General features: G+C 51.3%; 7 protein-coding genes across 7 annotated transcripts; 4 read left to right on the top strand and 3 right to left on the bottom strand.

Annotated features, from left to right (window-relative positions):
- Window positions 1–489: 489 nt before the first annotated feature.
- ASPWEDRAFT_736489 (uncharacterized protein) lies at window positions 490–1586 on the bottom strand (the record flags this gene model as incomplete). Its single annotated transcript, XM_040839355.1, has 1 exon — window positions 490–1586. Exon 1 carries the CDS (start codon window positions 1276–1278, stop codon window positions 490–492), a length of 789 nt encoding a protein of 262 aa, XP_040693318.1. The 5' UTR covers window positions 1279–1586.
- A 525-nt stretch (window positions 1587–2111) lies between these two features.
- ASPWEDRAFT_181017 (uncharacterized protein) lies at window positions 2112–2820 on the top strand (the record flags this gene model as incomplete). The annotated part of the gene is made up of 2 exons (XM_040831859.1): window positions 2112–2156; window positions 2202–2820. 2 exons carry the CDS (start codon window positions 2112–2114, stop codon window positions 2754–2756), a joined length of 600 nt encoding a protein of 199 aa, XP_040693317.1. The 3' UTR covers window positions 2757–2820.
- A 99-nt stretch (window positions 2821–2919) lies between these two features.
- On the top strand, window positions 2920–3859 carry ASPWEDRAFT_169472 (uncharacterized protein; the record flags this gene model as incomplete). Its single annotated transcript, XM_040830466.1, has 3 exons — window positions 2920–3280; window positions 3339–3622; window positions 3674–3859. 3 exons carry the CDS (start codon window positions 2920–2922, stop codon window positions 3857–3859), a joined length of 831 nt encoding a protein of 276 aa, XP_040693316.1.
- Window positions 3860–3910: 51 nt separating this feature from the next.
- ASPWEDRAFT_169471 (uncharacterized protein) lies at window positions 3911–5081 on the bottom strand (the record flags this gene model as incomplete). Its single annotated transcript, XM_040830465.1, has 3 exons — window positions 3911–4725; window positions 4772–4922; window positions 4968–5081. 3 exons carry the CDS (start codon window positions 5079–5081, stop codon window positions 3911–3913), a joined length of 1080 nt encoding a protein of 359 aa, XP_040693315.1.
- Window positions 5082–5912: 831 nt separating this feature from the next.
- ASPWEDRAFT_66439 (uncharacterized protein) lies at window positions 5913–8017 on the top strand (the record flags this gene model as incomplete). Its single annotated transcript, XM_040838851.1, has 4 exons — window positions 5913–6027; window positions 6071–7242; window positions 7286–7529; window positions 7572–8017. 4 exons carry the CDS (start codon window positions 5913–5915, stop codon window positions 7736–7738), a joined length of 1698 nt encoding a protein of 565 aa, XP_040693314.1. The 3' UTR covers window positions 7739–8017.
- ASPWEDRAFT_49568 (cytochrome P450) lies at window positions 7815–9564 on the bottom strand (the record flags this gene model as incomplete). Its single annotated transcript, XM_040837294.1, has 4 exons — window positions 7815–8284; window positions 8328–8936; window positions 8995–9280; window positions 9337–9564. 4 exons carry the CDS (start codon window positions 9562–9564, stop codon window positions 7815–7817), a joined length of 1593 nt encoding a protein of 530 aa, XP_040693313.1.
- Window positions 9565–10235: 671 nt separating this feature from the next.
- ASPWEDRAFT_37455 (uncharacterized protein) lies at window positions 10236–12165 on the top strand. The gene has a single exon (XM_040834687.1). It carries the CDS (start codon window positions 10473–10475, stop codon window positions 12123–12125), a length of 1653 nt encoding a protein of 550 aa, XP_040693312.1. The 5' UTR covers window positions 10236–10472; the 3' UTR covers window positions 12126–12165.
- The last annotated feature ends 900 nt before the right edge of the window (window positions 12166–13065 follow it).

Raw genomic sequence — 13065 nt, 5'->3', positions numbered from 1 at the left:
GGATGTCACTGTTTCTATAACATCTTTCCGGGCGCAAATGGATGCTGGAAACGAAGTTTTGCGAACGTGATCTGCCTCATTACCTCACCATTTACTATACGTAGTTAATGGTGCAAGTGTCTACAGTCTCAGGTTACAGAGGAGAGTACCGCAACCTGCAAACAGAGAGTAACATAGACCAATGACAAGCGCCGGATTAGCTCGGAGATGTCGGTGCTACATGACTCGCTCACACAGTGGGTCTACCCCACAGCGGAAATCGGGAAACCTCCTTGGCTGGCTGACTAGTGTTGTAGATGAGAATTCCGATCAAGGCAAGGGAATTAGTCAGTTCTCTCTTGGAAATGGAATTTGAACATCTGTTTTCATGGAGTAGAACGGGCCTAAGATGACACTCCATCTACAGTTGATGATTCAATTGGGCCTACAGAGCTAGAATAGTCAAGGCATGTTACTGCCTACCTCAGTGACCTCAGACCCTGCATGGTGTCATGTAATCCTCGTAGTATACGCTAAACCTAATATGGCAGGGGCTGGTAGGTATGATGAATGCAATGTTGCTGTATTCCCGTCTGCGCCAGCATCAGCCGCAACGATGATGGAGTTTTCGATCTTTGCAAAGCCTGAGTCATTGCTGAAGACTCTCAGCAGGGCTCCTCGTAGGTAATGTTTCTTAGAGGTGATGTCTCTCGCTCCAAGGCCTGTCGCATTCACGATTGCATCGGCACGGTACATTCTCAACAAATGCGCTTCCTGCGTGCATAGATCCCCCGCAATGGCGTCCGTATACATTCTCGCCCCTTTAATCCTCACTAACCGCATCAGTGGCCCCATGGCAGCGTCTGTATCGATTACCGGCGCAGGATGCTCATACGCATCCTTCAGCCCTCCATTCGACCTAACATTAATCGCATACTTCTCCGCCAGCTCTTTCACTCCCCGCCGGAAAAACCCCGGACTCAACCCCCTCGTCACCTCCATCTTGGCAAACGTAGGCTTATCATCTCTAATACGATACGTATGAAACGACGCACACAGCGGCATCCGCACACTGAGCGCCCTTGCTAACCCATCATTCCCCGCCAACTTCTCATATACAGCATAACTCTCCAGTGCCCATTTCTGCACCGTTTTGAAGTTGTCCTCGCTGATCTCTTGGTCTGTCAGTCGGACCCCGCAGCATTGCGTGGGCGGGAACTCCCATGATGCGCCGGCGATATGAGATGTGAGGCGTGGGGTGGTAACAGATTCTGCAATTTTATCTGGGGTACGGGGCATATAAGAAAGAATGTAGCGATGTGATGGTGACGAACGACTGCATTAGTATGCAGCATGCATGGACTTAGAGTTAGTAAAATTATCGAGGATTGGCAGTGTAGATCCATAACTGAATATGTTGCTTGCATGACTGTATCCACTTTCATGCAGACACGAGATGGACTTCTGTCTGATGTCACAAATAGTAGTGGATCGCAGTCCATCCGATAATGGAAGATGTATCACAGCTTATCCTTTCCTACATTCATAGCAGCCAAACTGTTCTTATTCTTCACCGTGGCAGCTAGAATATTAATAATCAGATCACCTGTCACTGATGTTGTCTCAGCAGCTGAATCATGTTGCAGCTTCTGTTGAACATGTTACATCTACATGCATATCTAGCTGATTATCCGATGGCAACGCAGCACCACTGCCACTGCCAATAACAGACAGAAAAATGTGACAAGAGACTTCTTTAATTGAGCATAAATTCCTAGAAAGAATACAAGATGTAGAGGGTGTTATTCCAAGCAGAGAGGCATCATCTGCTGTGATGGATGAGATGCGCCGGTTTCTAAATGAATTCATTCCAGCTGATTCAAAAGAATTGATCAAAGACCGCTGGATCCGATGTTTGTGAGTGCAATTGGGACGGCTCGAGATCGCTAGTTTTTGCAGAATCCATATGGATTCGAGGAGGTGCATTTATGTGACTGTTGTCCTGATCTTTATGCCCATGACGAACTATAGATAGGCTGTGTGGCTGTACCATGGCTGTGCAGTGGGGTGTCATGTATTTAAGAATACTTACTCAATTCCACCTTCTATCTTCAATTCTTTATACCATCAACATGACTTCAGTATTCTTGTTTTGCACTGCTGACATCCCAGCCAAGGTATTCCCACAACACCACCATAAACAACCCATACTGACCTACCAGACAATCAACAACTTCCTAACAACAATAACCACTGCCTTTGACAACCTTCCCATCTTCACTCTAATCTGCACCCCAGACCAAGAGCATATCGACGAATGGGGCACCACCCCGCCCATCGCACCCTTCACCACCGGCTTCAAAAGCACCTCCGATAGAGATCTCCGCAGCTATACACGCACCCGCATCGAGGAACTCAAAAAGACAAACTCCGAAGGCCAGCTTTCACCCAACTGGATCGCCATTCTCGACGAGCGGTCCATCCACGACTCGACTGTGATTCTGCAACACTGCTTGGCTAAATCAAGCTGGGCTATAGCGTTGCAAGATGCAGAAGTGGAGTACCACGTGCCCGGGGAAGCGGATGTAGATGAGACTGAAATCTGGTGGAAGTGGAGGGTGAAGTTTACGGATGCGTTTCAGTTGTTTATGAGTGTTGATGGGGGGCATGGGGACTGTAGGGTTATGAGTTGGTATACACGACCGGAAGGGTATGTGGATGGAGTTTATGATGTGAATATTGCGAGGAGGATTATCAATGGGGAGATTCCAGAATAGGACATTTAAGTGTATATAGAATGCGTATGGATGACGCAGACCCGAGATAATCATCATGTGATGCATATCCAGATGGAAATCGGGATCTCTCGACAATACTGCCAGCCTATCGATAGCCCAAAGGATTCCGACAGGATATCGTTCTATTGTATTCACTTGCCAAATGGACGCACAGGCAGAAGATATTGACCAGCAAGCCTCTGAATTCAATAATGCTGCTGCCTTTTGCGCCTATACCATACGGCAAATATCTCAGTCCCAATCTACAGCAACACCTCAAATACTCATTTTCACTGAGATTAGCTCTGAATGGGTAGATGAAATAGTCAAAACTCTACAAGATGGAGATCTTAAAACTAGCTTTTCGTACAACTCAAGTACAAAAGTCTTTCAACTGAGAACCATGACAACGGCCATCGAATGCAGCGATCAAAAATGGTGCTACTCTGCTTTAGCCAAATGGGTGACATCGGGGCTCATTACCATAGATGAGCATTTTCAACTTGCTGGGCTGGGAAATACTCGTGAGCTTTCATATCTCATTAGATCCCTTGTTATATGGCTAACGAAATGGTTTATTAGTGATTGAGTTTACCTCTGGTCCATATGTTGGATCAAAAAAAGTGGCTCATTTCATGATCCAACAACCGGGTGCCTTAATGCCACCCTTGGTCTTTGAATCAGGGAGGGAACCTCTTCGACGTCTTCGTGATGACATGAATCTTTGGATTGTGGGGGGCGCTGGTGACGTTCACGCAGTTATCATCACCAAGTGGAGCCAGGTTGCCGGGACAAACCAGGTTAATGGTTTTGTCGAATCGTATACGTTGGGCAGAGATGGGACGCCCCGGTTTGGACAGAGAGAGGTACGTCCATACATAATGGTAGTTTAGGACATTTATCTGAAAGCGAAACAGCAAGTCTTCCCCATTCCAGCCGGGACGCTGCCAGGAACGCAGAAAATCCGACTGACCCGACGGATGGTCTTTGGCAGAAGACCGAGTCCTGGTCAGAACCCGCGAGATGTGTTTGAATTGGATGTCGACATTCTGCGCATACATGCCAGTGGCAATTTGAGCCGGATGGGGCTGAGACCTGCTTAGGGATGTCATGAAGGATAATCACCGGTTCCCTTATATACACTTCCTGTCAAACTAAACAGTAGGATCCACATAATGCCCCGACGTCCGCACACTCGTGTTATACACCCTCGCACTCTCATCAACCACATACTCGGCACAAACCACCGACCCATTCAGCTGCATAATCTGCCCAACAGTCGTATTCGCCACAATCGAATTCATCCACAAATTATGATGCAGAGTCGTCACACTCCCCGGATCACCATTATAATCCAGAATATCCGCCCCGGGCTGCGACAGACCCGCTTGATCGAGAATCGAGTCCGGCGCGGTATTATTCCCACCCATATCATACAGACGACACGGGTAGTCTGCCATCTGCCATTCCCACCAGAGCTTATCAAGATAGGCATGGTGTAGGAAGAATAGCGGATCATTGCAGCTATCAATCGGATCAGCCATCAGCCCGCCGACCGCGCCGTGGCCACCGCCGTGGGGTCCATTGCTGTTATAGCAGGACCAGGCGTCCGTGTAGTTCTTGTATCCGAAGCATTTCTCCACGTTGGATGCGACTTCCATCTCGAGGCTGGTTTGGGAGAGACCGCGGGAGAGGCAGAAGTTATTGCCCCGTGCGTGGTGGTTGCTCATGTGTAGGACGATATCCTTGAATGGGCCGTCTGCCACGCAGCTGTTGTTGCTGGCTGTGCCGTTTCCGCCGAATCCGGTGTCTGGATCGAAGATGGACGAAGCGGCGACGTTGGCATTACTGACATCAGTGAGTTCGTCCCAGTAGGGGTGGGCGCCGGTGTAGTTGCATAGGTTCTGGAGGGCGAGTTCGTGGGCGCGCACGTAGTAGCGGTGCCAGGGGAGGAAGTGGCCGACGTAGTCTGATATAGTTAGATTATGTTTACAGATTGAAAGAAAGGGACATACGGATGTTGTTTCCCTGGGTGATGTGGATATTGGCAAACTCATCCCAGACACTGGTGGCATTCTCGACAAGGCCAGTAACAGGTGGATGGTGCATCAGACACAGCTCGGCTTGAATGAACTCGTGCTTCTCATCGTCGCTAAGCACATTCCACTGAACAGGTCAGAAGAGATAGACTATCAGGATGATGATGCATACCGACTTTCGATAGTTGATCTGGTCGCAGGTATTCTGCACGGCAGGGCTGGAAGCGTCAACCACGAATGCAGCAGCAAGACCCAAAAGGGCAGATTTCAGCAATGAAGAAGCCATGTCAGTTGCAGTTGAGAAATGACAACCTTAAACAGGAGCTCCTTCATATATGTATCTTCGACATAAATTAAAACCCACTTCTGCCAAATATATCTACATCGACAACGCAATACAACGCGTAGCACTTGGATAGACAGTGCAACCAATGAGCGTCTACTTTATTACCCTGCATGCATAGTACTGACACCGGATATCAACCGATCAGGCAGCATGAATTCAAGATCCAAGGCTGTGGAAAGATCAGCAGTATCCACTTTGATGAAGTGTGCCTGGCTTCCTCACCACTCCGACAGATAGACAGGGTCATAGATGCCATCTATCCCCCCATTACAGACAGAACATATTCTTCCTCTCACCATAGCTACCTATAGTTGATATTCCTTATCTTGTATTTACCTGCTCTAAAAGGGGAGCGTCCAAATCACCCCCAAAGGTAAATATCTAAACCGTGCCAAGATCTATGCAAAAGACCCTAACCCAATAGGGTAATTGAAACACCGCTTACTCACTTCATAACTCAAAATGATTAGCCAAAAAGAACTATAAAGTCTATCGGCAACAAGGTTCGGTAGCCGGTAGTATGAGGGCCACGCGGCTTTCTCTTCTTAACTCAATATCACCTCCACTTTCTTTCTACCATGACTGGGTATTGTTAATAAAGGCGCTTGTTACTTGCAGTGTGTGATATACGTATGCATACTTGTGCAAGCAGCACAGCCGCAGTAGTTACTCTATTCCTTGTAGGTAATAGTGGGGCTATAATACAAAGGGAATGGTCGTATAAATAGTATGATCTATGTAGCATTGATCAACTATTCTTCAACAGTCAGCATGCACACTGTCTGTACTCTCAGTGTCCTTCTGGCCAGCGCAGTCTCTGCGTTGACCCTGAATACTACCAATAACGTCCCAACAGCTATAACCAAGAATGGAACCTACTACGGCAGTATGTCCTATACATCCCCTTAAAACTAGATACTAACAAACAGCCCACACATCCAAATGGCACCAGGACTACTTCCAAGGCATCCCATACGCCCAGCCACCAGTAGGCAACCTCCGCTTCCGCGATCCCCAGCCCCTAAACACATCATGGAGTGAGCCGCGAAACGCCACGGAAATGGGCTACATGTGCTATGGCTACGGTCCCACACAGCAGGTGCTAGGAGAGTACGTATCGGAAGACTGCCTGACTCTCAACATCTACCGGGCATCCAACGTGTCGGTCTCGAAAGAACCGCTTCCTGTCGTCGTGTACATCCACGGCGGTCTCTTCAAGCATGGAGGCTCGCGGGACCCGCGTCTCAACATGACGTCCCTTGTCCAGGTTGGCGTGCAGAACGGACAGGAGTTTATCGGCGTCACGCTGAACTACCGTCTTAGTTACTGGGGCTTTCTGTACGGGAACGAAGTCGCGCAGGAAGGCGCCGCGAATCTGGGTCTGAAGGATCAGAGACTCGCGCTTCGTTGGATACGGGAAAATATCTACGCCTTTGGGGGGGATCCGGACAGGGTTACCGTCTGGGGTCAGGAGGCGGGGGCGGCCAGTGTTGGGATGCAGCTTGTTGCGTATGGTGGGCGTGACGAGGGCCTGTTTCGCGCGGCGATGATGCAGAGTGGGAGTCCGACGCTCATGTGGCCGTCTGTCGCGGCTGATGAGTGGCAGCCGGTATATGATGGCTTTGTCAATGCGACCAACTGTACGGGTGGGGTTGATACCCTTGCGTGTCTGCGGGGAGTGGACGCAGATACCCTCTCCGCCGTCTTTGACAGTGATATCACGGCATTCAACCGTCCTAACCCCGTTGTCGACGGGGACTTTCTCCAAGACTTAGGTTCAAGAGAGCTCAATGCAGGACACTTTGTCAAGGTGCCCATTCTCCTCGGCACGACCCAGGACGAGGGTACATGGCAGTACTACGGCGTGGGGGGGATCAACACAACAGCCCAATTCATGGATATGGTCGCCCATGACGGGTTGAGCAATGAAACCGCACATAAAATCGCACAGCTCTACCCTGATGACCCAGCACAAGGCATCCCATCAACCCTAGACGGACGACCAGAAAATAACACAGGACTGGGATGGCAGTGGAAGCGCTCCAGCGCGTATAACGGAGACAAGGTCATGCAGGCCGGACGGCGACTGGCAAGCCATGCAGTAAGTATCTCTGGACAAGTATAGACATGTCTAACTGGTACAGTGGGCGAAGCATGGCGTCGACGTCTACACATACATCTACGACGTGCTCTTCCACGCGAAATGGTGGGAGTACGGCGCACAGCAACAGGATGACCTTGCATTCTTCTTCCACAACGTTACGCTGTCCGAGTCACTTAGTCCTGAAGACCAGGCTGATCAGAAGGAGACGTTTGAGCCATTGAGCTATTTGATGAGTAGTATGGTGATTAGTTTTGTGAATACTCTCAGCCCGAATAACATCCCGAGTAAGTGATTTTGACGGGTTCATATAGATATAATGCTGACAGATGCAGTCAATGGCACCAAAACGTGGCCCAGGTATAGCCTGGAAGACCGCAGTGCTGTCGTGTTTGACGTCAATGCCACTCGGCTGATGCGAACTGAGACGGATGACTTTCGGAGTGAGGCAATTGCATACTGGATGGATTTGTTTACCGATGAGTATCCGAAATAGACACATCTGTCTGATGTAAATAAACACAGAACCATCATAATCGTCAAATCTTCAGAGCCAGCAGGCATTGAACATCTCAAGCCGGAACAGTACTCAAAAGCGCCCCCATCCCCTCTTCAGGCCTCCTCTTCCGAATCAACAACCTCGCCGACTGATCCGGATACATATCCGAGTCGATCGTAAAATTCCTCGGCCGTGCCGACTCCCCATCGCGGAACCGAAACTCATAGCACACAAGCATATGCGCAAGCATCATCTTCATCTCGTACGCGGCGTAGAACCGGCCCGGACAGGCGAACTTGCCGTACCCGAACGCGAGATTGTTGTAGTCAGCCATGGCGAGGAGGTGACGGTTGCTGTTTTCTGGGTTATTCTCGCGGAGACGGGAGTAGCGGAATGGGTCGAAGGTGGAGGGGTCGTTGTCGCCGGGGACTTTGGAGGGGTCGTTGAGCATGGCGTTGGAGGGGACGGCGACGCGCATGCCGGCGGGGAGGGAGAGGCCGTTGGAGAGGGTGATTGGTTTGGGGAGGATGCGGTTGAAGGTTACTATTCTGTTAGTATCATATGTGTATTGGGAAAGAAGACGTACGTAGGAAGACAGGCCCAAAGCGCTGCGACTCTTTCAACAGACTGTCCATTTTGCGGAGATCACTCAGCGTCCCCTTTGTCCATCCACCATGAGCACGGAGTACATCAACCACCTCTTGTCTCAGCGGATCCCAGAATTCCGGATGCGCACAGAGATCGTAAATCGGCTGCGTCATGGTCAACGTCGTCGTATGGATAGACGTCACGCTGAGAATCAGCATCCGCTGCGCCAAATCCTCAGGCGAGGTCTCATCGCCCGTAGCCAAATCCATCATCCACTGCAGAATATCCATGGGTTTGGTATACTGCATTGGTCGTTCCGCCTGGAGGGTTCTGCGCTCGCGTACGATCTGACCCACGATGCGACGGGCTGTCTCGACATTCTTGTTCAGGTGGTGTTTGAAGGGGAGGAGAGGGGCGATGACCGGCCGGAGGAAGCGGGGGAAGAAGCGCAGTGCCATGCCCGTGAGGAAGAGGTTCTCTGTATACTCGACTGTTGTCTTGAGCCATTCTTCGTTGCGGCCGTGTTCTGGGCCGAGGAAGACGCGAGACGTGATGCGGGTGATGATGCGGGAGAGGATCGGCATGATGTTGACTTCTGACCATTCATCTATACATGGGTCATATGTTAGATGAGACCATTAAGATAGGAAAAAGAAACTGCTCACCATCTGTATCTGGCATTTCGGTCCGTACCGAAAAATCCAGCTCATCAATCATTTCACGAATCAAAGCCGGCAGATTCGGTGTGAGCTTCTGCTGCAATACTCGATTCTGCAAGTCGCTGCGCAAGAACGGCATGCCGTGCGTGTATTCGCCCGGCAAGTCCTGGACCAGCGGAGGCACAGAACCAGTGGCATCGCGAGTGAGAGTGCGGATCTCATCCATGTACTTGCTCGAGACGACCAGGACGTCGGTGCCCACGCGGCGGATTTGGAACATAGAATCTTTGAACTGGATATCATCTATCATCAACCATCTAGCATCATTTCTTGCGGGAGATGACATACCTTTGCGTAACCCTCGGCTAGGATCCCTCGACTGCCACGGATAAACCGCAGCCGGAGCAGCCAGGTCGGCTCCCAGAAGCCGCGATAGCCAACAAAGGGGGCCTTGACGCCGGTAACACTGGCATGGAGGGTGGTGAAGAGATACCACAGAGACCAGAGGCCAAGGAAAACAACAGCAATCGACGGTGAGTCGAGGCTAACAGATTGGGAAAACTCAGGGAGAGCCATGGTGATGGTGTGGTTAGCCATGATGGATGATGTGGAAAAGAGCGAGACCGTATTTTAAACCAAACGCGAGAATCTGCGCCGCTGACTCCATCTGCATCATCACATATGGAGAATGATGGGTGTAGTGATCGGCACGCCTAGTGGTGTTAGCACCGCCAATCAGAGTACGTGGTTTAGATAAGGAGATAAAATCCGGGTGGGGCCAGGGGCACACAGACCAGAACCCTAATCAGCATGAAGAAACCGAGAAACATGGCCATCGTCCACCTGCATTTCAGCTGCCATCCATGCCATCAGCTATCATCTGCATGCAGGGCCGCCGGTTTGTCAACATGTTTCAGCTTCCAAGACTCCGTAGCCCGCATCGTGCCCTGAAAAGGCGGTCGAATCAGCGATCGATCAGTTTGTATGACCTGTTTGATCGATCGCACAGATCGCACCCTAGTTCTGCAATAGTGCCAACCTGCCGTCTGATTCGTCACTCGGCGACACCGCTACTAGGGAGATGGTCAGGAACCATCCCTCGCAGTCGCACAAGGCAGAGTTTTCTGCAGCTGAGGATCCACTGCCGCAGACGAATGATCGCCCAGAACCGCCCTGTTGGGAGCCTGACCGACATTATGAGGTCAGCCAACGCGGCTGGATTTTAAATCCAGCCCGCTTTTACTCGCCTCAGACTGCAGAAAACTTGGAGACAGTCTGTGTGCGTGTGGTTTCCCTCTTCGATAGTCCCATTGGATAGGTCGTTTTGCCTGGTTGGTTTGCTGCCCTCTCCACCTGCGACCGTAATCTGCTCGACCATGGTTGCGATTCATTTGGATAAAACTAGAATGTTCGTATTCGCCGATCGCCTCGAGTATATAGGAAGCAGGGGTCCGTTAGCATACGTCTTGTCACAGTAGCCCATCATGGGGAATTCACTTGCGCAACCGACGAGAAGCATCACCGTCGCCGTCTACCTGGCATGGATCAATGCCTGGATGGAGTCCCTGTCTCATCTAAAGCAAGACAGCACACTCAGTCTAGACGAGCAGACCAGACTCTTTCTCCAGGCGATCTCCTCGCCAGTCCCAGAATATGAAACCCTCAAGCGCGTGGCCTCGTCCTTCCAACACTCCCTGCGCAACGGCGAGATTCCTCTCGGCGGGACATCTGCGCCCTCATGCGCGGAGACGAATCTTGCTTCAGGAACATATAAGCCCATCTCGGAATGTTCCTGCCGTGGCCTCTTCCCCGTACCAGAAAATGCAGACATTCTTGCCGTTCTGGCGCAGACCAACTGCACCGCCATCCGCAACACCATCAATGCCCTCCTGGCCGTCCTCGAGCGAGATAACGAATGGAACTCGACCTCGCTGTACACACCCACCACCCTCAAACAAGCCGTCGACGAGCTCATCCTCGCCAATTCGAATATCCAACCACCCCCGGACACCTGTCAAGGACCAGCATCGCTCACACCAATCCCACCCATTCGCGCACCGGATCGCCGCCCGAACCTGAAAACAGACACCCACAAAGACATCCACCGCCAGATCTATCCCATCGCCGAGGATGTGAAGTTCTGCGTCGATGCAAAATACTACTTTGTCCTCGGGGCTGTGCCCAGCGATCCAGCACGGGATGGTCTCATTCGCGCAATTGCCGACGCCGGCAACGACATCCTTATCGGCGATTACTGCGAGGTCGCAGATGACAGGACGCTGCAGCTGCTCCAGCAGAACGGGGCGGCGGCGGTTGCGTTTCTGAAACTCTGCGTGCTGTCGGGTTTATTCCCCGAGTGGGCATTTGACAATATGATGTCGTCGATGCTGCATTTTCGCGTCCTGGGGTACTACCGTGACCATGCGCGGGAGCATGATCTCATCCCGGCCGGGGTGTACGGGAGTCGGATGAACGGGCTGACAGTGCACCGGTTCGTGGATCTGGGGCTGTTTTTCGCAGTCGCTGCTGCGTCGTTGGATACGGGGGAGACGATAGACGTGGAGGAGAAGACGGTGCTAAGCCAGGCATGCGCGCTCATCAACGACCTGATCGACCTGCGCAGCGACACTGCACGGCGTCAGCGCGAGAATGTCGTCTTACGCGGCGTACGGGGGAACCTGTGCGAATACCTCGACTACCTCGTCGGATCATGCCTGGAACGAGCAGCCACAGCAATCCTCACCAACAAGACCTGCGCACTGGTCGTAATGGCATTCTGCAACTGGTCCGTGATGAGCTCGCATCACAAAGTATACGAAGTGAGCACGCAGGTATCCTCCGTAACGCAGTACGAGGCCTGCACCTACCACGCCGTCGAGGACGGCTATCTATACCAGAATCTGCTTGACGCGTTGGAACCATACGGAACGCTCGGGCCAGACGGACCGCATGTTGGCCGAACACGAGCTCAGCTGGACGTTGGATATGCGATATGTCGATTATCGGAGAAGCAGCATCTGGCGTGGATGGCGGACATCACGCGGAGTCTATTGAAACCAGCCACGCTGAGGAGGATTGTTGATGTGGTGCATTTTGAGTGGACGGGGAGTGTCGGAGATGTGGATTACTGTCCATGATAGGAACCCTTGCAGGCAAATCAATATAAAAATCAAGCAGGGTTCGCAATTCCAACACATGACCTACCGGCGTCTGGCTTATGCGCCATCAATATCAGGCCACGTTTCAGACTGCTTCACCGGATATAGGACGATCATTGCCCAGTCACCAGTTCAACAGAGGGGGAATGCTTCCTGGCTTGAAAGGCTATTTAGATAATTGCCGTCTAACTAAACTTTATCAACGCCAGCAGCACGACATAATTCAGCCCGTCCGGATGCTTCAGGTGAGGACCGGCATGACCGTATTTGACCGATATAGTAGGCCGACCCTTTTTGTCGGCAGTTCTCCGATATCTGCACGGCCTTGGGCATCTGAGATCGGCCTACCCAACAGATGCCGATCCCAGTATGTCCCATGCCGATTCTCATACAAAAGCCGCTTCTAGAGAACTTCGGTGTCACAGAATGCAGGTTCTATGCCGACACACGCACCCCGTGGGCCGATCTAGCCATCTTGCTGGCTTCGTGACGATCTACCGAGTACGACCTCGTACTGCAGAACACTTATCCAGTGGATCCTGTGGCGATATGTAGTCGAAACATCTGAGGGATATATGTACATATATCTCGCACTAATAACCAGGAATCTGTCTGCATTAGACAAAGCTTAATTCAAGCATGCACGACTCCATTAACCCCTTTAAGCACCATGACGTGATCCAATACGAGGCCGCCGGAGAATATAGTATCGATCGGCTTCTTATATACTTGCAATTCCGTCTTGGCGGTGGCGTCCACTCGCACGCGCACCAATCACAGCGCACAGATCAGCTGGTTCCGGCGGCCCGCCCGGCACTAGGAATGCTTCATTCCGATTCCGAGCCCTAGCGAGGACTTCACCATGTTTCTTCTTGCCAAGATTCTGTCTACTGCTGCGTTTCATCTGAACTGGGGTGTT

This window comes from Aspergillus wentii, assembly GCF_001890725.1.
Source record: "Aspergillus wentii DTO 134E9 unplaced genomic scaffold ASPWEscaffold_2, whole genome shotgun sequence".
NCBI lineage: Eukaryota > Fungi > Ascomycota > Eurotiomycetes > Eurotiales > Aspergillaceae > Aspergillus > Aspergillus wentii.
Note: the sequence above shows the minus strand (reverse complement) of the source record. Positions and strands in the feature narration are given on the sequence as shown.

Coding starts and splice junctions, on each gene's coding strand:
- ASPWEDRAFT_37455 (XM_040834687.1), top strand. CDS start 10,473: ATGGGGAATTCACTTGCGCAACCGACGAGAAGCATCACCGTCGCCGTC.